The sequence below is a fragment of the Erythranthe guttata genome, chromosome 9, assembly GCF_056151865.1.
Source record: "Erythranthe guttata isolate IM_541 chromosome 9, IM_541, whole genome shotgun sequence".
Classification (NCBI taxonomy): domain Eukaryota; kingdom Viridiplantae; phylum Streptophyta; class Magnoliopsida; order Lamiales; family Phrymaceae; genus Erythranthe; species Erythranthe guttata.
The window spans coordinates 899,758-925,307 of NC_142541.1; the positions used below are offsets into that span (position 1 = coordinate 899,758).

At 37.4% G+C, this 25,550-nt stretch overlaps 6 protein-coding genes across 10 annotated transcripts; 5 read left to right on the forward strand and 1 right to left on the reverse strand.

Annotated features, from left to right (window-relative positions):
- The first annotated feature begins 3,015 nt into the window (after positions 1 to 3,015).
- On the forward strand, positions 3,016 to 6,512 carry LOC105975016 (Concanavalin A-like lectin protein kinase family protein). Its single transcript, XM_013000182.2, has one exon. The coding sequence runs from the start codon at positions 3,016 to 3,018 to the stop codon at positions 5,014 to 5,016; it is 2,001 nt and encodes a 666-aa protein (XP_012855636.2). The 3' UTR covers positions 5,017 to 6,512.
- On the reverse strand, positions 5,227 to 9,423 carry FRO8 (ferric reduction oxidase 8). Its single transcript, XM_013000181.2, has 9 exons — positions 9,062 to 9,423; positions 8,885 to 8,978; positions 8,602 to 8,790; positions 7,827 to 8,064; positions 7,393 to 7,720; positions 7,032 to 7,290; positions 5,834 to 6,504; positions 5,525 to 5,740; positions 5,227 to 5,323 (listed from the first exon to the last, which is right to left on the reverse strand). The coding sequence occupies exons 1-8, from the start codon at positions 9,207 to 9,209 to the stop codon at positions 5,562 to 5,564; spliced, it is 2,106 nt and encodes a 701-aa protein (XP_012855635.2). The 5' UTR covers positions 9,210 to 9,423; the 3' UTR covers positions 5,227 to 5,323; positions 5,525 to 5,561.
- Positions 9,424 to 11,260: 1,837 nt separating this feature from the next.
- On the forward strand, positions 11,261 to 12,714 carry LOC105975090 (U-box domain-containing protein 33). Its single transcript, XM_013000263.2, has 4 exons — positions 11,261 to 11,702; positions 11,901 to 12,019; positions 12,208 to 12,329; positions 12,432 to 12,714. Exons 1-4 carry the CDS (start codon positions 11,417 to 11,419, stop codon positions 12,622 to 12,624), a joined length of 720 nt encoding a protein of 239 aa, XP_012855717.2. The 5' UTR covers positions 11,261 to 11,416; the 3' UTR covers positions 12,625 to 12,714.
- Positions 12,715 to 13,716: 1,002 nt separating this feature from the next.
- LOC105975055 (P-loop containing nucleoside triphosphate hydrolases superfamily protein) lies at positions 13,717 to 17,870 on the forward strand. 5 transcript variants are annotated; one of them, XR_001174351.2, is made up of 10 exons: positions 13,717 to 13,976; positions 14,092 to 14,642; positions 14,757 to 14,936; positions 15,023 to 15,184; positions 15,386 to 15,540; positions 15,898 to 15,990; positions 16,140 to 16,225; positions 16,320 to 17,014; positions 17,191 to 17,424; positions 17,565 to 17,870. XR_001174351.2 is itself a non-coding variant. In XM_088823425.1 (10 exons), exons 1-10 carry the CDS (start codon positions 13,918 to 13,920, stop codon positions 17,657 to 17,659), a joined length of 1,845 nt encoding a protein of 614 aa, XP_088679551.1. In that variant the 5' UTR covers positions 13,717 to 13,917; the 3' UTR covers positions 17,660 to 17,870. The 5 variants fall into 5 exon arrangements, 4 of the variants coding, with proteins under 4 accessions (XP_088679551.1, XP_012855678.2, XP_088679552.1 ...); XM_088823425.1 differs by having other exon boundaries at positions 16,320 to 16,546; positions 17,562 to 17,870; XM_013000224.2 differs by having other exon boundaries at positions 16,320 to 16,546.
- Positions 17,871 to 18,998: 1,128 nt separating this feature from the next.
- LOC148767818 (protein FAR1-RELATED SEQUENCE 11-like) lies at positions 18,999 to 20,081 on the forward strand. The gene is made up of 2 exons (XM_088823427.1): positions 18,999 to 19,297; positions 19,495 to 20,081. The coding sequence occupies exons 1-2, from the start codon at positions 19,041 to 19,043 to the stop codon at positions 20,012 to 20,014; spliced, it is 777 nt and encodes a 258-aa protein (XP_088679553.1). The 5' UTR covers positions 18,999 to 19,040; the 3' UTR covers positions 20,015 to 20,081.
- A 4,375-nt stretch (positions 20,082 to 24,456) lies between these two features.
- Positions 24,457 to 25,176, forward strand: LOC105975074 (large ribosomal subunit protein uL15x). Its single transcript, XM_013000245.2, has one exon. It carries the CDS (start codon positions 24,575 to 24,577, stop codon positions 25,013 to 25,015), a length of 441 nt encoding a protein of 146 aa, XP_012855699.1. The 5' UTR covers positions 24,457 to 24,574; the 3' UTR covers positions 25,016 to 25,176.
- Positions 25,177 to 25,550: the final 374 nt, after the last annotated feature.

Below are 25,550 nucleotides of genomic sequence, written 5' to 3' on the forward strand. Positions count from 1 at the left end.
TATATATATATATATATATATATATATATGGAAAGAAAAAAAAATCTGCAATTACACGAATTCAAATTATTGAATTACAAATTTCCTGAATCCAAATTACTCCGACTAATGATGATGATATTTACGGCTGTAGAACAATCCCCTGCCCCTAGGGGTTTTGGAATGGAGAAAAAAAAAAAAAAATTGAACACATTAAATGATACATAGAACTTCAGATATATAAAATCACACAAATCGGATAATGTGAACAAACTCATCATATCCCGAATTAATTAATTAAATGACAATTATAATTTATAACTATCAAATGAGCAGGAAAAATTTCATAGTGTTTAGCAGGAACAACCTTGCCTTTATTAATAAGAGAACAACTTTACTTTTATTAATAAGATAAGATAAGAACCAAATATTTTTCTAAACAATTAAATAATTTTTCCATCAAACTAATATTAAGTAAAATGACAATTTTGGCGGGAAAAGATACGTAAGTTTATTGCAAAAAATTCTGGATACTTAACGGATTTATTAAAATTGATTATATTAAATAAAGTAAAACAATAAACTAATTAATTAAATAAATGACAATTATAATTTGTAACTATCCAATGAGCGGAAAAAAAATCATTTATAGTAAATTGAAATAAAAAAATAATAAAATAAATAAATGGTATAAAAGAATTCATCACACAATAATATATCATTAAAAGATACGTAATTAGTTTAAATGAAAATTGAAATAATAAAATAATAAAAGTAAGAAATAAATAATAAAAGTAAAAAATAATTAAATGACAAATGTAGCAAGAAAATCAGGATAATTCCTTGAAAAACGTAATTAGTTTAGAATTAAAATATCATTAAAATTAGTTTAAATGAAATACGTAAGTTTATTGCAAAAAATTCTGGATACTTAACGGATTTATTAAAATTGATTATATTAAATAAAGTAAAACAATAAACTAATTAATTAAATAAATGACAATTATAATTTGTAACTATCCAATGAGCGGAAAAAAATTCATTTATAGTAAATTGAAATAAAAAAATAATAAAATAAATAAATGGTATAAAAGAATTCATCACACAATAATATATCATTAAAAGATACGTAATTAGTTTAAATGAAAATTGAAATAATAAAATAATAAAAGTAAGAAATAAATAATAAAAGTAAAAAAAAATTAAATGACAAATGTAGCAAGAAAATCAGGATAATTCCTTGAAAAACGTAATTAGTTTAGAATTAAAATATCATTAAAATTAGTTTAAATGAAAATTGAAATAAAAAAAAATTAAATAAATAAATGGTATAAAAGAATTCATCACACAATAATATATCATTAAAAGATACGTAATTAGTTTAAATGAAAATTGAAATAATAAATAATAAAAGTAAAAAATAATTAAATGACAAATGTAGCCATTAAAAGATACGTAATTAGTTTAAATGAAAATTGAAATAATAAATAATAAAAGTAAAAAATAATTAAATGACAAATGTAGCCATAAAATGAGCGGGAAAAAAAACCCTAGGGTTTCACCAGAACAACCTTCCTTTTATTAATAAGATTAATTAGTTAAATAATTATTGTGAATTTAAACCCTAATTGCGATCATCACTCACTAGTTGTCTACCTCTCTTTTCTCAGTTGGTTTTCTGACCCCAATCTCACACATTTCCGTGATGATTTCTTTCCGGATTTCTTAGCCACCAAGCCACGAGCTCCAAGTGCTTTTATATCCAGCTAAACCTAATTCAAAAACAACTTGCTCCCGAAATTTTCAATGTCAGCCTCCGCCTTCTTGTCATTTAACGTAACAGCTATTTCACACCTCACAACTCAACTGGAGTTCATCTTTTCAAATGACGACATGGATAATACATCCACTTGGCTCGTACAAGTGAATATGAGTTATAAGAGAACAATTCTTCATCTTAACTTATACTCCACACTGACTCCTTTTTTCTCTGCACCCTAACTTCTTACGAAGCTAGTTTCACTTAGCTTATTGCCAAAGCTACCACTGCTTACGACAGCAGCTCACCGAGTTTATACAATACTTGAACTTTAAAACAAATAAAGACTTAATTAACATTATCAGCCGGATTATCATATCTACACAAGTTCAAATCTATGTGGGCCTTTTGTCTAATAGTAATATAATCAGAAGTAGTCCAAATGGAATATTGCAACGAAAATGTCAAATAATACAGGCGGAATTTTATATATATATATATTGAAATTAATAACTAATTATTTAGAAAAAAAAACTATTAGAGTGCACAACCGTAATTATGTAAGATGCTAATCTAATGATTAAAGTAACAAGCAAAATAATACTAGTTTATTATAAGCTGACCATGTGATCCAAGTTACTGAAAATGAATTAAGTCCAATTGTTGACCACCAATCGGCCAAATTATTTTTCAGCAGCTCCATCTTCAGCTAATTAATTAGTGTAAATTACGAAACAAACCTTTCATGTTATGATAATTACAACCACACATTAATTATGAATCTTCTTACACGTTCACTCTTATGGTATCAGATTCAACAGGATCTTCTAAATTCCGTGGAATGTTCTCTAGTTCGTACTCGTTTTGTGCAAAAATGCAGTTTTTTATGCACCACAGTCTGATATTTACAAGCCAAAAAACACATTTTTTGATCATCTTGTTTCAAAATATAGAGCTCGAATGGAGTAAAACGAATACAAACTGAATAATATTCCACCATAATGTAGAAGATTACACTAAATTTGATACTGCAAATGTGAACGTGTAAGAAAATTCTTAATTGAAGAAAATAATTATAATTACCCGAACACAAGGGTCTTTTTATAATTTATTCTTAGATCAGGAGTGACCGTAATTTATCCAATTAATTGATATAAATTATTGCTAAAGAAAGAGAAAGAAACAAACAAAACCAGTGGAAAATTCAAAGTGCAGATGATCTTGTTCGAAAATGAAACCAACTTCCCAAAATCTATTTTGAAAATTCTTGAAAAAAAATGTTCCCTCCGGTTCTGTTCATCCTGTTCGTACAGTTAGCGCTTCCAGCTTCATCTCTCGACTTCGTCTTCAACTCCTTCACCGCCGCCGCCGCCGCCAACCTCACACTCACCGACGACGCCCTCCTCGAGCCGCCGGTGGTCCGGTTCACCAACGACACAAACCCCTTCTCAATCGGCCGGGCCTTTTACCCCTCCAGAATCCCTTTCAAAACCCCCAATTCCGCCAACGTAACGACGTCGTTTTCAACTCAATTCGTCTTCTCAATCCTCCCCGACATCGCCACCAGCCCCGGATTCGGCCTCGCCTTCGTCCTCTCCAACTCCACCATCATAACCAACGTGATCGCCGGCCAGTATTTCGGCCTCTTCTCCAACTCCACAACCGTCGCTCCACTTCTCGCCGTCGAATTCGACACGGGTCGGAACACCGAATTCAACGACCCGGATGGCAACCACGTCGGCATCGACCTGAACAGCATCTTATCCGAGGTAACACAAACAGCTGGTTATTACAACACCACCGCCGCCGCCGCCGGCGGTGCTAATTCCTCCTTTGTGCCCGTCGCCATGAGAAACGGGCAGAACATCCACGCCTGGATCGATTTCCACGGCCCGAACAACGAAATCAACGTGACGATTGCCCCAGCTGGAATGACCCGGCCCGCCACAGCCCTGCTGTCATACAGAGACCCCAAAATCTCAAACTATATCGGGTCGGAAATGTTCGTCGGATTTTCGGCATCTAAGACCCAATGGGTTGAAGTTCAGCGAGTGCTAGCATGGAGTTTCAGCGATGTTGGGGTTGCCCGAGATATCAACACCACTGGATTGCCCGTTTTCGAGTTAGCGAATTCAAGCTCGTCTTCGTTATCTCAACCCGCCATAGCCGCCATTGCGGTAGGTTGTGCTTTGGCGGTGATTCTTGCCGTGTTTCTAGTGTACTGGTTTTGGTGGAGGAGAAAGAAAATGGAGGAAGAAGATGATGTCGTCGAGGATTGGGAGATGGAGTATTGGCCTCATCGATACTCCTACGAGGAGCTTAGTTTGGCCACAAAGGGGTTTTCGAGCGAAGAACTTCTCGGATTCGGTGGATTCGGTAAAGTCTATAAAGGGACATTAGCCAATAACACAGAGGTGGCGGTGAAGTGCGTTAGCCACGATTCGAAACAAGGGTTGAGGGAATTCATGGCTGAGATTTCGAGTATGGGGAGACTACAGCACAAGAACCTAGTTCAAATGAAGGGGTGGTGCAGAAAAAGGAACGAGCTTTTGCTCGTTTACGATTACATGCCAAACAGTAGCCTCAACAAGTGGATATTTGATAAACCGAAGAAGCTCATGGGATGGAAAGAGAGGAAGCAGGTTTTGGCTGATGTAGCGGAGGGTTTGGACTACCTACACCACGGTTGGGAACAAGTGGTGGTCCATAGAGACATAAAATCGAGCAATGTCTTGCTCGATTCCGATATGCGCGGTAGATTAGGCGATTTTGGCTTAGCAAAGCTTTATACGCATGGAGAAGTGCCGAATACGACTCGGGTAGTGGGTACTTTGGGGTATTTAGCCCCCGAGGTGGTGACAATGGCTTCTCCGACGGAAGCTAGTGATGTGTACAGCTTTGGGGTGGTGGTGTTGGAGGTGGCGTGCGGGCGGCGGCCGCTGGAGACGGCGGTTGAGAGGGAGGAGGAGGAGGTGTTGATGGATTGGGTGAGGCAGAAGTACGTGGAGGGGCGGCTGTACGAGGTGGCGGATAGGAGGATCGAAGGGGAGTACGAGGTGGAGGAGATGGAGGCCGTCTTGAAACTCGGGCTGTCTTGTTGCCACCCGGACCCACTTCGTAGGCCCACTATGAGGGAGGTTAACGCGTTATTGTTGGGCGAGCATGTTGTTGAGATGGGCCCCACACCGAAGGATTTGCTATCTGAATTGACGAAGCATGTTGATAGAGGTGAAGGTGAAAATGAACAAGAAAGGGTTTTTCTGCAAGAAGAGGTTTGAGTGTTTATTTATTTTATTTATTTATTATGATTTTTCGTAGCTTTGTTGTTGTTTTATAATCGCTGTGTGCTTCGAATCTTGTACTTGTTTCGGAATTTTTTAAAATGTATATATATAGTTTTTCATGAGGTTTTGAGTGTGATTAGGCAGCCTTCTTTTTTCGTTGATCTTGCCAATTTGTTGTGTACTGTAAAATTGTGGATTTTCTGGTTGAGAATAAAGTTATACATTTCTTTTATAACTCGGAAGCAACTTATTACAATCGTCATCTTGTAATAGGAATGGGACTCGGGATTTACTTGAATACCTCTCTGAAATCCGTTGCCATTGTTGTACTCTAAATTATGGATTTCGTTTTTCTCTTCGAGAATAAATTGCTAAATTTCCTTACGAATTTGAAACCACGACGAAGTTGTCTTATGTAACAGAGAAGGGACTCGACATTTTCTTGAAATTCTGTCTGAAATATGTTACGTTACATTACATACGAATACACATAGATTCTTACACAACATCAGTAGGATCTAAATACGTTGCGACGTATTCTAGAGCGTAAAGTTTAGGGAGTGAAAATAGAAATGCGGGTTTTTTCCCTTAGCATTCTTTTGCAAGACCGTCGCTTCTCTGCATGCTGAAGCCACCGACTCTTTCATCGTCTGGGGCCCACACACCAAAACCCCTATATCCGATCCCCCACTGTTACTTGCGAACTTAGCGAATATATCTGTTTCAGTTTGACCAAATATTTGCAGAATTACCCTCTGAATTTTTCTTTTAATAATAATGATAACGAAAATGAGTAGTAAAGAAATGCTACCTCGAAAGTTTGGTCTTCCTCCAAAACGAATCTCGTGTTCGTCGAGATCTCTACTTGCTTCAACTGAGCTTTGTTTCATATCTCTGCTTTGTTTATCGGAGTATAACCGAAGCCCGTTCTTTAGCTTTCGCCACCTTATTATAACAGCCATTAAAGCGCTGGATAAGGTAGCCATGGCGAAAGAACACATTAGAAGGAAATCTACTAGTGAAGATGAACTCTTTTGTGCCGAGGGTTTCGTCGCCGGTGAAACTATGAAATGGTTGAGAAAAACGAGCGAGAGTAGAAATTTGATCGAAGAAACCATAGTAATAGCCGCCACCCATAGTAATCTTTCGGACCCGTATATTGCATAACTTGTATGTGCAGTGGTGAAATTCGTTATTCGTGTCTCGGGAATTTCGTTGAGTACTTCTCTTAGTGTTGCACCGATTTGATTTTCTCGGGTGACGAATACTTTGAGTTTTATATGAAAAGTCTCGATATTCGTTAGCTGAGGAAGGATTGGATCGAGCAGGCAAATGTCTTGTGACTGCTTTATTGTGTATATAAGCTGTATTCTCTTTGGATATCTGTTTCTGCCATTGCTCGAATTCGAGCTTATTTCTCGTAAGATACTCAGAAATGGGGTTATTCCGATTCCTCCTGCAACAAGGAGCAGATTATCGTACCTGCGAAAAAGGAATTTAAAAAAAAATAAAGAATAAAGAAACGAGGAAGGAAATGCGTGTTATGTGGAGATGACATGTGGAAATTGGAACGGAATTTTTGAATTTCGCCGATTTTGATCGGAGTATTTCCGATTTTGGGAACAGTATTCGTCATTCCGAATTCCGATTCTGATTTTTCTGATATTTTCGGAACGGAATTGGATTATATATTAGATTCCGATCCCGATCTTAATTTCCAAAAAAAATGATTTTTTTTAAAGATCAAATATCAATATTTGCATGTATTTTATATTATAGGTGACTAAAAAAATGGGAATTCCGATTCAAAAAATTACGGTTTTGGATAAAGTTTCTTCATTCCAATTTCCGATTTTCCAAATTCTTTTTGGAACGGAATTGGAAGTAGTTTTTCACTTCCGAAAAAAAAAATTGGAATTTTTCCGAAAGAGCTAATTCCGATTCGATCCGTCCGATTACCACCCCTAATCTAGCTATAGCAATTTCCCGACTTGGTTTTATTGAAATACCTTAAAAAATCCAGCGAGGCGGGCCCGTATGGACCTTCCGTAGCAATTTGAATACACACCTTCCGATCGGTTTCCGAATCGGTTTGACTGTTGATCTTGTTATAGAGGGCACTTGTCCATTGACCTTCACTCTTTATAATGACTGAGATAGTGTCCTCATCAATGCTTGAGCTAGAAGTTATACTAAACGGATGCCACTGAAACCTCGAAATAATCGGTATTTTCAGAAATATCACACTCGTCGGTGTATACTTCAATCCTGCAATACAATCACGGTACATTAAACTTCTATTTTTAATTACTTTTCAACAATTCGATATATGATTTTTCAAGAACTCTATTTAAAATTTATTATATTTACTCGGATCTTTGGGCAGAGTCAGCTCCACAGCTCTGCATGGGAATACACGAGCAGAAATAACGCATGTTTCTGTTCTCGACTGTAATATACGGAGCAGTTTATCGAGAGCAAATAGAAAAACTCCCGGGAAAATTATGTAAAAATGGCGGTCCCCACCATGGAACAAGAAGAATACGAGGAAGACTATGTACAGGTGGTGCGTGTAATAAAACACCCGAAACCATTTCCTTCGAATCTGCGGAAGTGACGTCGTCCAAATGATTAGCGCTGTAATAAGCGCGATTTCTCCCGCGAGGTATATTCTTCCTTTCTTCTGCCACTTCCACATCTGTAATTTTTTTTTATTTTATTTTTTATTTTATTTTTTTTAACGAAAAATGTTATGAAGTCCGATAAAATATGGTTATATTGAATCTTGTAATAAAATTGGTTACCTCGTCTTGGATTCTGTGTTTGATACCCCAGATGAAGAATGTGCCTGCCCCGTGTAGGGTGGCGAAAAATATCATTGCATTTCCGAGGCAAATATGGTACATTACGGAAGCTTCGAATTCGATTTTGAGTAAACGAAATATGGACATTCCTCTTAGGACAGGCAGAAGAAGAAGTGCTAGACAAACTTCCGATAATAAACCGCATCGCGTGGCCATTCTGAAGAACTTGTATTGCCATCTGAGAATCAGGTACACATGATCATTTATCTTATGTTTGGTATTAGTGACTATACATTGTAATAGTTACTATATTTCGTACGATAGGATTGTGTAATAATAGAAGTTGAGTTTGGACTAATTATCCTTCATGTGTTTGATTAAAATACGGGCCGTATTTTTTTTTTCTTTTTTCTTTTTAATAATCACGGGCTTGACACCTAAACGAAATGTTTCATAAATCTTGATTATATTGTCCATCAAATCCTATCCTAATTCCCAAATGAGAGGCCTTAGAATGATTATCAACGGGCAAAATTAAGGGTTTATTGCATTTAGCACCCCTGTGTTTACTCTAATTGTCCGAAACCCCTCGTATTATAAATATTAGCAAACTGCTCCCTAAAAACGCACCACTTAGGCGGGGTTGTGTGGTAAAAAAGATGCATCATAGCGTTTTTGTTTGCTAATATTCATAACACGAGGAGTTTTATTAGCAATTCGGTACAACACATAGGTACTAAATGCAATAAAAACTCGGAAAAAGAAATATACTTACGAACTCAGTTTGAATGTTTTGCCAGGTGTCATCTTCTTGAAGTCAGCAGACACCCGGGCGTAGAATGTCCAAACGAGAAAGATGATGAACAGAGACGAAGCAAGAATCTGTGCTCCAGACAGAACTCCTAAGTAACTATTCACGTAAATTCGACTCGAGAAACAAGTGAGTGCATTTCTTCTTCCCCGTCTGCATAACCAAAAAAACACACACCGTGCCTAAATATATGCACACATAATCGAAAAAAGTCCTAATTTCGAGGAGGTTGTCGGGATTATATTACCTGTTTATCCTCTCTGTTTGTTTTAGTTCCAAGTATATATACCCGATTATTGCCAAAGCAATCAACGGAAATGCGTACACAACAAAATCAAGACCTGTAAAATATCGCAAACTCTTAAAAATCTATAATTATTTCTAATTACACAAAATCTTGAATAATACGATAATTTTTTTTTACCATTATATCGAAATATCGAAGAAGCATTCGCCTTTTCTTCTGCCGCCTTCAATTTCTGTGTCCAGAATTCAGTCGGCTTAAGAACCCAAATCAATAACCAACCGGCAAATATCGAGATCAGAAGTAGTTTCAGTATTAGAAGAGACATCCTAATTTAGTCTAAGGCAGGTCTACATACACCCTAGAGATGATGCTCTTTATATATATAGTACATTCACATGTAAGAATTACTAGTTGCAAGAAAATCACTTGATTTAGTGTATTCCCCACCATTTTTCACAGAGGTTGTTATTGTCATAAAAAAAGAAGCATTTTTTTTTTAATTATTATAATTACAATTCTTTAGTATTCATTAGTCGCATGATGTTAATTTGGACCGTGGTTTGAGATAATGGGCGATGGCGATAGAAAAAAAACACGGTATTACCGTTGCACACTGTGACGTGTGCATGACGATATATTTATTATCGAAACGATTTATTTATTTTTATTCGTTTTTCGTTTCTTCATTGCAGCTTCAGATATCAGCTTCAATCAGCACACTGTACTGCACACCCATTGGACAATTGGTCCAACAATATTGTAGTGGATTTTTCTGGTCCACCACCATTCCACTAAAAACTTACATTGTATGAACAATGAAGATATTTTTGGTAAGATATTGCATCCTATAATAAAACAAAAACAAACATCTTTTTATGAGCAAGGGGCAATTTGTTTTGTGTATATTTCATTCATGAAATGCTCCATTTTCGGAATCTTGTGGAGGTAATTGCAATTTCTTGAAAAATAGGGACTTTTTTGTAATTAAATCGAAGTTTAGGGGATATAACTGTAATTTACAAGATCTTCAAAATCATTCAATAGAGATAAAGAAGAAGAAGAAAGAAGTTGACTAGGTCTTTGACTCTTTATACAAGAAGTCACCCAAGTTGCTCAAAAGTCTTGTCAACTTTTGGCCCATGCTTTTCAGCCTTGTCCAAGGCTGCTAAAATTTTGTGCTTTTGGAGTGCAAATTGCTTCTTGTGAAAAAAGATGGTTGACTATGTGACTAAAAGTCAAATTAAGTTACTCGATACTTGATTTCTGATACAGAGTTGAAAATTTGGTTGAGCTCGGTTCGTTATCCCCGATAAATCGAAATCCGGGCACGATTATTTTGTTCAATAAAATATAAAGCTCAAAATAAAATTGAAACACGATTTTCTAAACCGGATAAAAACTTAAAATAGTGTTCGATTCGATTCGTCTTCAAGCAAAAAAAAATTTTGATTTTTTTTTATTTTTTTCCATTTTTCTTTATGATGTTATGCTTTGGCATAATGGGGTTAATAGGCATGAGCCATGAAGAAACAGACACTTGTGGCGACTATTGAAAGAAGAAGCCAAAAGAGATTCTTACATTATCTCTTTCTTCAACTTTTTTCATTTGCATTATTTAAAAGCGTGCTTGGAAAATTCAATAAAAGGCCGGTTAACTAACAAGAAAGTGACCATTACTTTTGCTTCAAATTCATAATTATTTTAGTATATTTTTTTGAAGTATATGCAATCATTCAATGTAGATTCTGTATCCAAAGTAGTAAGATACCAAAAATCAAATCAAATTACTCGAAATCGATTGATAAAAGCTTGTCTGAGCTCGGTTCGTTAGTGTAAAGAACCATGTTTCATAAAACATGATCTTTTTACTTTTATAGAACTTCAAAAATTGTTGTAGAATAATGGTTTGATTAATAACCGAATCGAGCTCAATCCAAGTTTGCACTGTTATGTGTTTGGCTCAACTCGATTAATTTACACTCCTTCGGATGATCCTCAACTAAGTCTATTTATATTAAAGTTAAAATATTGTAACAAAAATATAGTATATTATAGTGAAACTAGCCAACACCGGTAATAATGTTTGCACGAGCATTTGTAAAAGCAGAAGTTGCTGATTGTAAGTAAAAAAATTAATTATTTATTTCTAAAAGTTCGTAATATCTGCAAAAAAAAATCTAAAAAATAGACTTTAAGATATCAGCGTTTGCAAATATAAACTTCAATTTTCAATTTATTTTTTTGCAAAATATCTTAAATATTCTAATAAAATAGAATAGACTTAGGCAAAAGTAACAAAGGCACAACCAACGGCGATTTCCATTTGTGGAAGAACATAAAGAAAAAATAAAAATAAATAAATAAAATAAAATATTTACAAGCCAGCAAAATATTGACAAAAGAGAATCCAATCCAACTTTTTTGATCATTTCATATTTATTTATTTTAATCTTTCATATGGCTTCGAAAGCAACGACAGACCCTTTAACATATTTGTTCTCTTCTTCTTGTTTATGAGTCTTTTGCCAATTTATGGAAGGGGAGACTTTTTCGATGGCTGCCGTCGGAGAGGGGCAATATCGTAATTTCCCACCAAAGTCGCCGGAGATTGTGGAGATTTGCGAGGAGATCAGCAAAATCAGCATAGATATCGGTGGTGGAGATCATAGTCGTAGCCACGATGACGTGTATGTGTGCGTTGGTAAGAACGACTTGCATGTCCTTAAATGGGCTATCGAACATGCTGTCGTGTGCGCCGGAAAAGTTCGGGTTTTTCTCGTGCACGTCTTTCATCCAATCACCTACATCGCCACACCAGGTGCAGTTCCCTACAGTTACTTCTTTCTTTCTTTATCTTTTTGATATATATATGATGGTAACGTACACATGTTCTTAACTACAGTTCACTACAGTTACATCATAAGAACATTATATTGATTATGAATAAACGGAGACGATTTTTTTCGATATATTCGAAAACGTAATTTTGGTTGAATGAAAATTTGTGTGGCATCAGTGGGGAGGCTATCAAGAAGCCAGTTGAGCAAAGAGCAAGTGCAGGTTTATTTAAGGGAGGAAAGCAACAAAAGGAAACATCTCTTGGAGAAATATATTCGACTTTGTAATGATTCCAAGGTACCTCTCCTTTAACCATACACGAGAGAGAGAGAGAGAGAGAGAGAGAGAGAGAGAGAGAGAGAGAGAGAGAGAGAGAGAGAGAGAGAGAGAGAGAGAGAGAGAGAGAGAGAGAGAGAGAGAGAGAGAGAGAGAGAGAGAGAGAGAGAGACGGCCATTAATTTTTTTTCGGGTTTTTCGTTGTGCAGGTAGTGGTGGACACAATGCTAGTAGAGAGCAATGATGCAACAGGCAAAGCAATATTAGAACTCATTCATATTGCTAATATCACTAATCTTGTCATGGGAACTAAGCAATCACCTCTCTCTAGGTAAATAAAAAACTCAACAATTATTACAAGTAATTAATTTGTACTTAAGAATATATATTTTCATTAATTAGTTTTGGTTTTATATTGTTTTGTTGATCTTAGGTTGTCAAGAAATGGACTAGGGAAAGGAGAATATGTTCACAAGTATGCACCTCAACATTGCGAGGTTACTTTGGTATACGAAGGCAAAAAGACAAAAAATAATGCATTGAATCGGAAATCACAAGCCGCCGCTCGACGAAATTCCGAGCGGCACTTCTTCGAATGTGTCTGCTTTTCAGGCAAACACACTTGATTTTTAAGTATGTGTGTATGGCCACATCCGTATTTTCGTTTGGTTTCGACTTTTTTATTGCATTTGTGAATAAGATGCAAGTTCTTGAAATTTTTATCTTTGTAGGGTCGAATATATTAGTACAGTGAAAAATAATAAATCTCTATATAAAATACTGTTTTTTGTCTAATAAATCATTACAAAACAAATTACAAACAAAAAAGTAATTAATAACGTATTTTTATTCCCTTTTATACTGAAATGTTAAATGTCGTTTTGACTTCGAACCTGATTTTGACATATTTCTATTTTGATTTTGGCAAAATTTGAAACACGAAAACTGTAGTCTCTCGGGTTAGTTTTTTAATCCAATTTAAATCCGCTAGATTGGATGCCGTGTGACAAAGTTATGCATGAATGAGTCACATTTTGAATTTTAGATACCTCAATACATCAAAGTTGTAGGTAGTATCCATTGATTCATGTATATTTTTCTCGTCTGACATCCAATTTTGGTGATTCAAGTTGAATTAGAAAACTAACTCAGAATACTACAAATTCTATTTTTCGGGTTTTGCAAAATTTGGAATTAAAAATGATCAAAATCACGTTTGAAGTCGTAACGGTATTGTTAAAGCTCGAACGACATTTATCACGTCCCATTTTTATAAGCTTGAGCAAACATTTGTAAGGCTAAGACTTAATTTCAGTACAACCATATTTTTTACTTAATTAAAAAAAATATTAATACCATTTGTTTTTTCCAAAATAAGAATAATTTGGCTTATGAGATTCTACACTTGGTGAATAAAATACACCATGTGATTTTAAACCGTACATCTACATAAATAACTCTCCACAAAAAAAATATACATATAGTGTGTTTTATTATGTGTAGATCAATTGTGTAAAAAACTACATGGTGTATTTCATCGAGTGTAGGTTCTACAAAACCGTAATCTTTGATTAAAATATGGGCACTAAATTACAATAAAAGATTTGAAATAGCATTGCTAAATAGAATTACTTAAAAAAAATTAATAAATTAAACAAATTTGTAAAATGGGAAATATTTCTTATTATATTGGGTGCTGTACACGCGCCACAAAAACCGCCTTCCACCTTCATAGCAGATCGTGTATAAATTTCATTTTACTTAAATTTAAAAAGTTCAGTTTAATTCTGTGTTTTCTCTGCTCTAAAATTTTCCTCTTTCTTCAATTCCTCGTCGTTTTAGCCTTTTTAGCTTCCTTAATTCCCCCCCATCAGATCTTCAAACCCTAACCCTAATTTTACATCAAATCCGGTTCAATTATGTTCAGGAGCAACGATCCCAGACTCCACGATGCCGGCTCTTATCGTCCGCGCCGAAGGTATGTCTGCGTACGAATAGAGATTTACTTTGTTGCATCTCTGTGTTTATTCTGTTAATGGAAGGTACTCTGGTTCGATTATGGTTTTGTGATTTTATTCATTTCAATACTGTAGTGATTTAATGGGGCATCCATCAATGATGGTTCCATCAGGTGGTGGTGGTGGGCCCAGCTATGGCCGTGGTGGTCCAACTCCTTATGGTGGTCCTGTGGTGGCGGCACCGCCTCATATGGTGGGGGGTGAGTGGTTTGGAGGTGGTGGTGGTGGTGGGTTTAATGGATATGATGAGATTGGGCATGGTGCTGGAAGAGGGTTTGTGGCCGGCCATGGAGGTGGTTTTGCTGACCGAGGCAGAGGTGGCGGAGGTTTTAGTGGTAGGGGTTTTGATCTTGGTCGTGGTGGAGGTAGGAGTGGGGGTTTTGGCGGTGGGCGAGGTGGAGGTCGTGGTGGGAGAGGAGGTCGAGACGACTTAGATAATATTACTCTCACGAAGCCAGATTTTAGAGGCTTGATCCCGTTTAAGAAGGATTTTTTTGTGGAGAGCCCTTCTGTAAGGGCAATGACTGAGCAAGAAGTTTTGATGTATCGTGCACATCGGGAGATCACTGTTGAAGGCCAAGATGTACCGAAGCCAGTACGGATGTTTCAAGAAGCAAATTTCCCCGGTATTTTCTTGATCTTTAATTAGAAGGAAATGTGTTCGTGTATGGGCTTTACATTGTGCTTTTTGGATGTTGACTTATAGCTTAGTTAGCTTATGATTATATTTGGTTTTGCAGATTACTGCCTTGAGGTTATTGCTAGATTGGGTTTTGCTGAGCCTACTCCTATCCAATCACAAGGATGGCCGATGGCTTTAAGGGGTCGAGATCTGATAGGAATTGCTGAGACTGGTTCCGGAAAGACTTTGTCATATTTGCTGCCTGCTTTTGTTCATGTTAGTGCTCAACCAAGGCTGAGTAAGTTCTTATGGAAATTCTTGTCTTGATGAAATTTCTGTTTTACGGTGTATATAAGCTTTTGACATGAATAAAATGAACTCCAGCACAAGGTGAAGGTCCGGTTGTATTGGTGCTCGCACCTACCAGAGAGTTGGCTGTTCAGATTCAACAAGAAGCGGCAAAATTTGGATCATATGCAAATATTAGAAGTACTTGTATATATGGTGGTGCTCCGAAAGGACCGCAAATTCGTGATCTGAAAAGAGGTGATCCATATTTTTCTTTATTTCCTATATATATATATATATATATATATATATATATATATATATATATATATATATATATATATATATATATATATATATATATATATATATATATATATATATATATATCCTGTTTTATTCTGAAAAGTGTTTGTGCTGATATCATTGGAATGCTTTTTGACCTTATCGTGATGCCAGGAGTCGAAATTGTCATTGCTACCCCCGGAAGATTGATTGATATGTTAGAATCTCATCATACTAACTTGAAAAGAGTAACATATCTTGTGTTAGATGAGGCTGACCGCATGCTAGATATGGGATTTGAACCCCAAATCAGGAAAATTATTTCTCAGGTACCAAGTCATTTGCCCGTCACAGTTTTTCACTATATTTATTTGTGGTGAATTGGCAATTTTGCATGACCCCATATCTGAAAATGTGTGAAAGAATGTCTAATGGTAAAGTGCGGGCAGGAAGTCTAAATTGTCTGAGCTAGACATTGCAAAGTACAACATGAAAAATGTTTGGTAGGTGAAGTGCAAAAAAGACCATATTTCATATGCAAATTGCAAATTGTAGTAGTTGTCCCTAAATTTAATTCTATAAGCTGGTGCTAGTCATTCAGAAGCGGATTACACGAATATTGAAATCGAAATTAAAAAGATCCAACTGCAAAACATATGAGGTTTAACACAATTCTCAAAATGCAGATTCGTCCAGATAGGCAAACGTTGTACTGGAGTGCCACATGGCCAAAGGAGGTAGAAACTTTGGCAAGACAGTTCCTGCGCAATCCTTACAAGGTTTGTCCTACCATTTTTCACTCTTGAGCAACTATTTTACTTCTCGAACATGGTCAGTATCAGTGCTTTAACCTCAAAAGATTGCACCTAGAGTATATCTTATGTACAATAATTATTTACAAAAGCTAAATATATTTGATCAATAACAGGTTATCATTGGGTCGTCGGATCTGAAAGCAAATCAATCTATACATCAAGTTGTTGAAATAATGACTGATATGGAGAAGTATAATAGGTAAGATATATAACAGAAGTTCTGGTCCCATGTTACTTATTAGTTTCTTGCTTCTTACCATATATATATATACATGTAATTATTTCTCCCGCAGATTGATCAGATTGCTGAAGGACTTTATGGACGGAAGTAAAATTTTAATATTTGTTGAGACAAAAAAAGGATGTGACCAAGTCACGAGACAGCTGAGAATGGATGGATGGCCAGCTTTGTCCATACACGGTGACAAAAGCCAGGACGAAAGGGATTGGGTCCTAGCCGATTTTAAAAGTGGCAGAAGTCCTATAATGATTGCTACTGATGTTGCTGCTCGTGGTCTTGGTAGGATTAGTCTTAAAGTTTAGGGTTTTAGTATCTCATTTTTGGTCTGAAAACTACATATAGGCAAGGTCATCCGGCTGTTATCCATGTTCCTGAGAATTTTGTGGTTTGGGTACCGAGATTCGTGTTTTAGGAGTGTCGTGGCTTTTTGTATCATTGGACGAATCAAAGTCGATTTGGAGGGTTGTTATTGCACTATAATATATCAAGTTGCAAGCGTTTGAGAGTATATTATAGGCTAATGATCTTTCATAGGATTCTTGAAAAGTTGTCGTTAATGGTTCATTAGATGCAGTAATTGGATATTTCGTAAAATAGAATTGTCTACAGATTGAAGCTGAAGTGCCCATCCACACTTAGGGAGGTGGTAGTTGTGATAGCCGGTTGACTCAATTGTGAGATTTGATTGGACAATGGTTCTTGAAAATTGTGGATGAGAGCGCTGCTCCTTATCCCTGCAAAATTAAGGTAGGACATTTATATATATATTAACAAAAAAAAAAAAAAAAAGGATGTGTGTTTGGATCTTAGGACTGCAGGGATAAGGCGGCTATAAATTATTTACGATTTTTTTTTTATTCTGTTAAATATCTTTATATGATTAAATGTCTGTCTTTGTCTCTCCATGTTTCGATTGATTGTAGATGTGAAGGACATAAAATGTGTGGTGAACTATGATTTTCCGTCGAGTCTTGAGGATTATGTTCACAGGATAGGGAGAACTGGTCGTGCGGGGGCCACGGGAACTGCTTTCACATTTTTCACACACGCGAATGTGAAATCTGCAGGGCATCTCATTAAAATACTGCAACAAGCAAGACAAGCTGTACCTCCTCAACTTGCTGCTTTGGCTCGATCGAGTGGTTCTAATATGAGGGGTAAGATTTACGGATTATTCGTTAGCAATAAATCATCGAATCTGTGTAAGAGCTTACAAAACATTGCGTATGTAGTTATGTTCATTGTTGATTACATTAGGATAAAAAATACATCATTGCTTTATTGATCTTTGTAGCAGCTTCTGGAAGAAACTTCCATTCGAGAGGGCGAGGAGGTTTTGGGAACCGTTCTGCGTCCAACACTATTCCGCTTGGGGGCAGAAGGCCTTACTAAACCACGATTCTGCCCCTTTTACTGGTTCGGAAAAATGCGACTTTCTTCTATGTTTGATGAGTTTTGCAACTTTTAGTTTAACTTCGTTTAAAACATTTAGGCTGTGTTATGTCTATTTGTAAAATGTATCGTCATTTCAACGGTTATATTATATGAATATTAACATTATAATATTTACTCGGTGAATATTTCTTTATTTCCTTACCTAAAAGATGAAATACATAATAAAATTAATGGTTACAATGGTAATTATAAAAAATGGAATTTTTGACAATTAAAATTGGGTTAGAATATCTTGGAAAATTGAAAATCGAATATAGAACTCTAACGAAATAACTTATGGGTGGTGATATACGCAGGCCAAATTAAACATTCAGGCACTTTTTTACCATGGTTTTTTACCTTTTTACCATAACTATTTACCTTTTGTACTATTCCTACCAAATCCTATAAAATATAAAACTCAACATTCAAAGTGAAAAATTTCAGATATTCAACAATTTTTGCGATGGATCCAAACAACTTAGACCCGAATGTAAGTTTTTCGTTTTTTTCCCGAAAATTCATCTACTCGTGCGAATTTACGTGAGCACTTGCCAAGTGCTCGTGTAAATTCACACGAGTAGATGAATTTTATTTTTTATTCATGTGCTCGTGTGAATTTACGCGAGCACTTGGCAAGTGCTCGCGTAAATTCACACGAGCTCAAGAACAATTTTTTTTTTTTTTTTTTAATTAGCTCGTGTGATTTCACACGAGCAGAGGAGGTTTGCTCGTGTGAAATCACACGAGCAGAACGTCTCTGTTCGTGTGAAATCACACGAGCACCACAATTTTTTTTTTTTTTTTTTTTTTTTTTTTTTAGTTTTATTCTTTAGTTTTATAATTTGCTAATTACATTAATATAAAAACAGGAAGTATACATAGATGTGGATGAATATATTGAAACATTCGAGCTACATGATTTCAGTGAATTTTTCACAATTTCGACTGCATTTGATAGTAAAGATGCACTAGTCGAGTGGGCGATGAATATGGCCATCAGTCATGGACATGAGATTAGGCGACAGTCTTACCACGAGGGCCGACAATATTTGACTTGCAAAAGAGCCTATAAGAGTCGAGGAAAAAATGCAGAGGTCGAAACAAGCCGGAAGTCCGGTTCAATAAAGTGTAAATGCCCTTTTGCGCTATGGGGTAAAGAGGGTCGTGATGGATTATGGCGCCTTACCATAAAAAATGGCAAGCACAATCATAATCCTCATAAATATCCACAAGGACTACGTTCGCTAAGTCGCCTGACTGAAGAGCAACGAGAAGTGACAAAGATACTGAAAAGAGCCATGTGAAGCCGAAGGAAATTTTGCATCATCTGAGGCAGATGAATCCGGATACGGCTGCGTCCTTGAGAGAAGTGTACAATGAATCACAGAAAATTAGACGAGAGGAAATGAAAGGAAAAACAGTTATACAACATCTGTGGCACGAACTAAGTGAGAGTGGATACAGCAAATGGCATCGAACAAATCCAGCTGGTGATACAGTGCAAGACGTTATGTTTGCGCACCCTGATTCAATAAAGCTTTTGCAGTTATTTCCATACGTCATCCTGATGGATTGCACGTACAAGACTAACAGGTAATAATTATTTAAATGTGTATTACATTTATTATATATATATATATATATATATATATATATATATATATATATATATATATATATATATATATATATATATATATATATATATATATATATATATATATATATATATATATATATATATATATATATATGTAAGAGTTGACTAAATTATAATTACCTTCATGTAGATATGAAATGCCTCTTTTGGAGATCATTGGGGTTACTCCCGTGGGAAGGAACTTCACTATTGCCGTTGCTTTTATGTCACGTGAAGATGGGGACACTTATGCATGGACATTGCGATGTTTGCGAGACATATTACCAATCGGGATAGAACCAGAAGTGATACTGACAGATCGTGAGCTGGGCCTACTGAAAGCATTGCCAAACGTGTTTCCACATTCGCATCACATGTTATGTTTATATCACATAAACAGAAACGTTGAGGCAAACGCGTCAAAATTCTTGGGTAACACCAAGTTGGGTGTACTGTTCCGGAGGACGGTGTGGGCAAAGTTAGTCGAATCTGAGACTGAGGAAGAATACAAATGCAACTATAGAGAGATAGTTAGTTTGTACGGGCAATATCCGAAGCTGATAACTTACATCAATGAAACGTGGTTGATTTATAAGGAGAGATTTGTTAAGTGTTGGACCAACAACATCGTTCATTTCGGTAACACGACGACTAACAGGTATATAAATTGATTTTACTATAAACTCGTTACGTACAATCTTTTATACACATGTTACATTTATTCATTATTTGAGTGTTTTCTCGAAACAGAGTAGAGAGTGCACATCGTGCATCGAATCGTTGGATCCAAACATCGACTCGAGCTATGGATACAGTTCAAAATGCACTAGATGCGCAAGTTGACCTTCAAATTAATGAATTGAAGGTGGAAAATGAAAGCAGTAGAACAGTCAGGATGTACAGTACTTCACTGTCGTGCTTCGGTGCTTTGGTATGTAACGTATCACACAAAGCACTGGACCTGTTGGATAAAGAGTACGAAAAATTGGAAAATAATCCGGATAGTTGCAACTGTTACCTAAGCTGAACCCACGGACTCCCGTGTGCGTGTATGATTGCAGTTAAAATTGCTGAGGGAGATACTTTTTATCCGCAACAGTTACATCCATTCTGGAGAACGTTGGTTGTCGAGCCAAAGTCGGATCCATGGGAGGACGAGGAGGAACCGTTTGATCGCACAGTTGCAATTAAGAAAGTTCTTCTCGATGAGTTCGAGAAGTTATCAAACAAAGATTACAAGTCCCAAAAAAATGCGGCCGACTATTTACGGGACCTAAATAATCCTTCTTCAACGCATTTACAAGAGCCGTCATTTGTGAAGGCCAAGGGACGACCTAAGAATAACTCGATGAAGAGGTACTTGTCCGGATATGAGCACACGATGAATCGGAAATCCGAAGTTAAATCTTCTTCGTTCGATACAACATAATTATAATCCGTACAAATAACTAAATAAGTAAGTCCGATAACAACGTAATTAAAATACGGGCAAATAAGAAAAATCCGCAAATCCAAAATGAAACATCCGTACAAAAAACTAAATCCGAAAACAAACAACAAATCACAACACACGAATACCAATACATAAAAAATCCGAAACTAATACATAAATAGGTAACATGCCCTACTGTCCACCCCTCGACCCCCGACCCCGAGTCCTCGGACCTCCCCCGCGACCCCTCCTAGGTAAGAGACGCAAATAGTGGGCATGTGGCGTCAACAAGTCCCTCAACTGCGGCTGAATGCTCAGGAATGCCTCAGCTGCGTCGTCACCAGTCAAACCGAACACGATCGGAACTAGGAGCCGAGCTATGTCGTTGGCGAACGGCTGGTCTGGCGGCACCGCAGCAACAACCCGTTCTGCAGGCGGAACTCTATCAGGGTTGCTAATGCACCGGTGCGTCCGCTCGATGTACCACTTCATGTACTCCTCGGCAACTGTTTCCGGCGGCCAGGCTTCAGGGTATTGCGACAGGTCAATGAAGTTGGCGTACTCGTTCTGCCACATGCCGCCAGGACCGTGGAAAGTGACTTTGTATCCCGCGCCAAACAAGCCGCGGTTATGTGGCAAGTTCGATTCAATTATCGGGAAAGGAATAGTCTGGACTCTTCCAAACTGCCGCAACCCTCGGTCGGGCATGTACGGCTCCACTATATCCATGAACTGTATTGTGCCGTAATACATGCTCCGAGGATGTAAGTAATGTGCACCGGTACCATACGGGGTCCAACAAACCTAAGCATATTTTAAACTAATTAGAAAAATCCGTAACTCTACTATAGACATAATTAGAAAAATTATTACTCACATCTCTTTCGGTCATGGCGTCGAGTATTTTTCGGTATTCCTGCAGCGTGGTTTTATTGCCTCCACCATGGGCCCACCTTCTGCATCGAGGCTCAAACTCGGCATATGAACGGGAAAGAGGTGGTCGAAAGCAGGGGAAATACTCAAAGATCCAGCACTGCAAACAAACACCAATGAATAAATAAATAAAATAGAAGTTTAAATAAATAAATAATTACTAATAAAGGTACACGTACCAGAAGGAGAATTACACATCCACAGAGACTGTTCATCCCAGCGCGGGTGGCAATACCCAATTGGCGGTACATGTTTGCTAAGCATGCCGAAGCCCACGAATACTTGCCGACATTATCGAGATCGTTGGTAAAATGGATCCACCACGGCTTTATGTTAGACGCTGTTTTGTCTACAAACAAAACAGACCCAAGCAGAAACATCAAGTAGCCCTTCATCTTCTTGTCGTCTGTGGCGCAGGGAAGGGTCAACTGATCTCTCACCTTAACCCAACCAACTCCCTTATTTCGAAACATCTCATTGGTGTCCATAAGACCGACACCCAATACAGATGCAAGACTCTGTGAGCACTCTTCTACCGGGCGAATTTCAGACACTGATGGTCCGTCCAGCCGCAACGCCAGGATGAAAGCGACATCGTGGAGCGTGATCGTCATCTCGCCCCATGGCATGTGGAAACTGTTCGTCTCCGGCTGCCACCTCTCCACGAAAGCTAGCATGAGGTTCTTGTTCATCCTCTTCAGAAAACAGTCTCGTAAGTGGTAAAGACCTGTTGCCTCCAACCTCGCAATCATCGTGTTATCCTGCGGGCCGCGGTAGTCCTCGAGTGCTTTGGTCCTCGACGCGCACCGTGTAGTTTCACGGCGCTCCTGAAAAATATTGCATGTATTGTTAGCTAAAAAAAATGAATAATATAAGAATTATGTAAAGCACGTGTTGACAGAAAAACTTACATATCCTTCCCAAATGTACATCGCTATATGCGACTTGAACCATCGCATAAACTCTAAATTTTGCGGCCCTCCCTCGCACGGACCCTCCAAGTACGCAGGACCAGGCAGCTGCGGAAAGGGTAAGGCACGACCACCTCTACGATCCTGAAATGCATCTGCTGGCCCATCATCTTCCTCCATCTCCTCGTCAGTATCCATATTATCGTCGTCGGCATGTGGCAATGTACAGGGTCCGGCTCCAGCTGCAACAGCTTCTCGTCTCAGTCTCTCTTCTTCCCGCTGTAACGCTGCTTCTCGAGCTAACTGCTTTCTTCTACGCGCGGAAGCAAGGACATCTCGGTCTCCAATGCGATCCGGATCTTCCGGATTGTCCCCCTTCCCACTCAAGGCTTTCATTAAGCTCTTGCCTTTACCGGCAACTTGACTCATAAGACTTTTCCCCCGACCTCCTGCCATCTACATTTTAAATAAGCACTTTATTAATATTTCATATAATAAAAAAAAAAGAATTTAAATAATGAAAAAAAAAAAAAAAAAAAAAAAAAATTGTTGTGCTCGTGCAAAAACATGCGAGCACTTCAAAAGTGCTCGCATGTTTTTGCACGAGCACACCTTCTAATTAAACTAATTAATTTATTAAAAAAAAAAAAAAAAAAAAAAAAAAAGAAAAATTTGTTGTGCTCGTGCAAAAACATGCGAGCACTTCAAAAGTGCTCGCATGTTTTTGCACGAGCACACCTGCTAATTAAACTAATTAATTTATTAAAAAAAAAAAAAATTTAAACACTCGTGTGAATTTACACGAGCGGAACCACTTCGCTCGTGTAAATTCACACGAGTAAAAATCAAACTCCCATTTTTTACGAAATAAATTAAAAAAAAAAAAAAAAATATTATAATTCACACTCGTGTGAATTTACACGAGCGAAGTGGTTCCGCTCGTGTAAATTCACACGAGTGTTGCTAAGCTCGATTTTTTTCGTTTTTTTTTTTCGGATTCGTAATCTACATAACAAGAGGATCGTAAAAACGTAAAAATTACCTCCGATCTGTTGACGATTTGCACGGGCTTTGCGAAAGAAAATCGAGAGGGTTGAGAGAGTTTTTTGAGTTTTTTACCTTTTGGTTTTTGAGAAATGGTAAAAAATGTGCCTGAATGTTTAATTTATGCCTGCACAAATCATTTCAGATAACTTATTCAATACATTATCCCGTTAGAGTTGCCAATTATGTTTTAGGTGGATAATTGTAATTATTGATACCACAAAGACCTTAAAGTTAATTTAACATACTACATGGGTGTAGGGATAATTTAACTTAAATTATTTGGGTAAATTACAACCACCCCTGAGCGTAAGATCAAATTACGAAAAAAACCTCTCGTATTTGGGTAACTACAACTATCTCATCAGTTATAAATTTTCTTACGCGTCTATCCTTATGGTGTCAAATTCAGCATAATCTTCTAGATTTGGTGGAATGTTTTTTTAGTTTGTACTCGTTTTTTTCTAAAAATGTAGCTTCTGATCCACCACAATCTAAGATATACAAGCCAAAAAACACATCTTATGAACATCTTGCTTCAAAATGTGGAGCTCGAATGGATGAAACGGATACAAACTTGAGAATATTCCACATAATTTAAAAAAACAAAATCACTAAATTTTATACAACAATGGTGAACGTGAAAGATTCATAGTTTAGAGCTGGTTGTTAGTACTCAAATATGATGGATTTTTTCGTAATTTGACCTTACCTCATACGGTGGGGTAATTTACCCAAATAATTTCCTACACTTGAAGGGCAGTATTGTAATACTTTTCCATTTCCGTTCCCTTTCCGAAACCCTCAGAACACACATAGACAGCTATATATAAACACCTCAAAACCCTAACACTCATTTCCGCTTCACCCACCAGCGGCGCAGATCCCCTTCTCCGCCACCCAATTCCGAAATGACGACTCATCTGAGGAAGAATCGCAAGAAGCGCGGCCACGTCAGCGCCGGTCACGGTCGTATCGGAAAGCACCGCAAGCATCCCGGAGGTCGGGGTAACGCCGGAGGTATGCACCACCACCGGATCCTGTTCGACAAGTACCATCCCGGATACTTCGGGAAGGTCGGTATGCGTTACTTCCACAAGCTCCGCAACCAGTTCTTCTGCCCCACAATCAACGTCGACAAGCTCTGGTCGATGGTCCCGCAGGAGGTGAAGGACAAGGCGACCAAGGACAACGCGCCGCTGATCGACGTCACGCAGTTTGGTTACTTCAAGGTCTTGGGCAAGGGTTTGCTGCCCGCCGGTCAGCCCGTCGTGGTGAAGGCGAAGCTCATCTCGAAGACTGCTGAGAAGAAGATCAAGGAGGCTGGCGGCGCCGTCGTGCTCACTGCTTGATTAGGTTTTTTTTTAATTTTGTTTTCATTTAGCTACTGTTTTTGATTTACTGCAATATTGACTTCTATTTATTGCCGGACGTATTTTTTTGTTGAAGTGATCTTGACATAATTTTGTTTGAGTGATTTAAATTGCTATAGATCCAACTTTTGATTGATGCATTTTCTTCGTGTTCGTATATAAATTAACACTTGTGTTTGCCACTGCTAGTATAGGTTTATGCATTATGGTGTTTGTCAAATTGTTGGTAATGGAGGCTTCTCAGAAATGTGTTGTTCGATTAACGAATTTGATTGATGGAACTTTTAAAAAATTGGCTTCGTTGCGAATTATTGCATTTGTATCTACGTATAGGTTTACGCTTTATGGTGTTTGTCAAATTGCTGGTAATGGAGGTTTTTCAGAATTGTCTTGTTCGATTAACGAATTTGATTGGTGGAACTTTTTTCAAATTGCCTTCGTTGCGACTTATTGCATTTGTATCTACGTATAGGTTTATGCTTTGTGTTGTTTGTCATATTGTTGTTAATGGAGG

Excerpts from the sequence above, each read along its gene's own strand:
- FRO8 (XM_013000181.2), bottom strand. The coding sequence starts at position 9,209 with ATGTCTCTTCTAATACTGAAACTACTTCTGATCTCGATATTTGCCGGT. Across the intron at positions 7,721-7,826 it reads AACACAGAATCCAAGACGAG|ATGTGGAAGTGGCAGAAGAA; the intron begins GTAACCAATTTT and ends AAAAAATTACAG. Across the intron at positions 6,505-7,031 it reads GCCTCGCTGGATTTTTTAAG|GTACGATAATCTGCTCCTTG; the intron begins GTATTTCAATAA and ends CCTTTTTCGCAG.
- LOC148767818 (XM_088823427.1), top strand. The coding sequence starts at position 19,041 with ATGAATCCGGATACGGCTGCGTCCTTGAGAGAAGTGTACAATGAATCA. Across the intron at positions 19,298-19,494 it reads TGCACGTACAAGACTAACAG|ATATGAAATGCCTCTTTTGG; the intron begins GTAATAATTATT and ends ACCTTCATGTAG.
- LOC105975074 (XM_013000245.2), top strand. The coding sequence starts at position 24,575 with ATGACGACTCATCTGAGGAAGAATCGCAAGAAGCGCGGCCACGTCAGC.
- LOC105975055 (XM_088823425.1), top strand. The coding sequence starts at position 13,918 with ATGTTCAGGAGCAACGATCCCAGACTCCACGATGCCGGCTCTTATCGT. Across the intron at positions 13,977-14,091 it reads TCTTATCGTCCGCGCCGAAG|TGATTTAATGGGGCATCCAT; the intron begins GTATGTCTGCGT and ends TCAATACTGTAG. Across the intron at positions 16,547-17,190 it reads TGTTGCTGCTCGTGGTCTTG|ATGTGAAGGACATAAAATGT; the intron begins GTAGGATTAGTC and ends GATTGATTGTAG.
- LOC105975016 (XM_013000182.2), top strand. The coding sequence starts at position 3,016 with ATGTTCCCTCCGGTTCTGTTCATCCTGTTCGTACAGTTAGCGCTTCCA.
- LOC105975090 (XM_013000263.2), top strand. The coding sequence starts at position 11,417 with ATGGAAGGGGAGACTTTTTCGATGGCTGCCGTCGGAGAGGGGCAATAT. Across the intron at positions 12,020-12,207 it reads GACTTTGTAATGATTCCAAG|GTAGTGGTGGACACAATGCT; the intron begins GTACCTCTCCTT and ends TTCGTTGTGCAG. Across the intron at positions 12,330-12,431 it reads AAGCAATCACCTCTCTCTAG|GTTGTCAAGAAATGGACTAG; the intron begins GTAAATAAAAAA and ends TGTTGATCTTAG.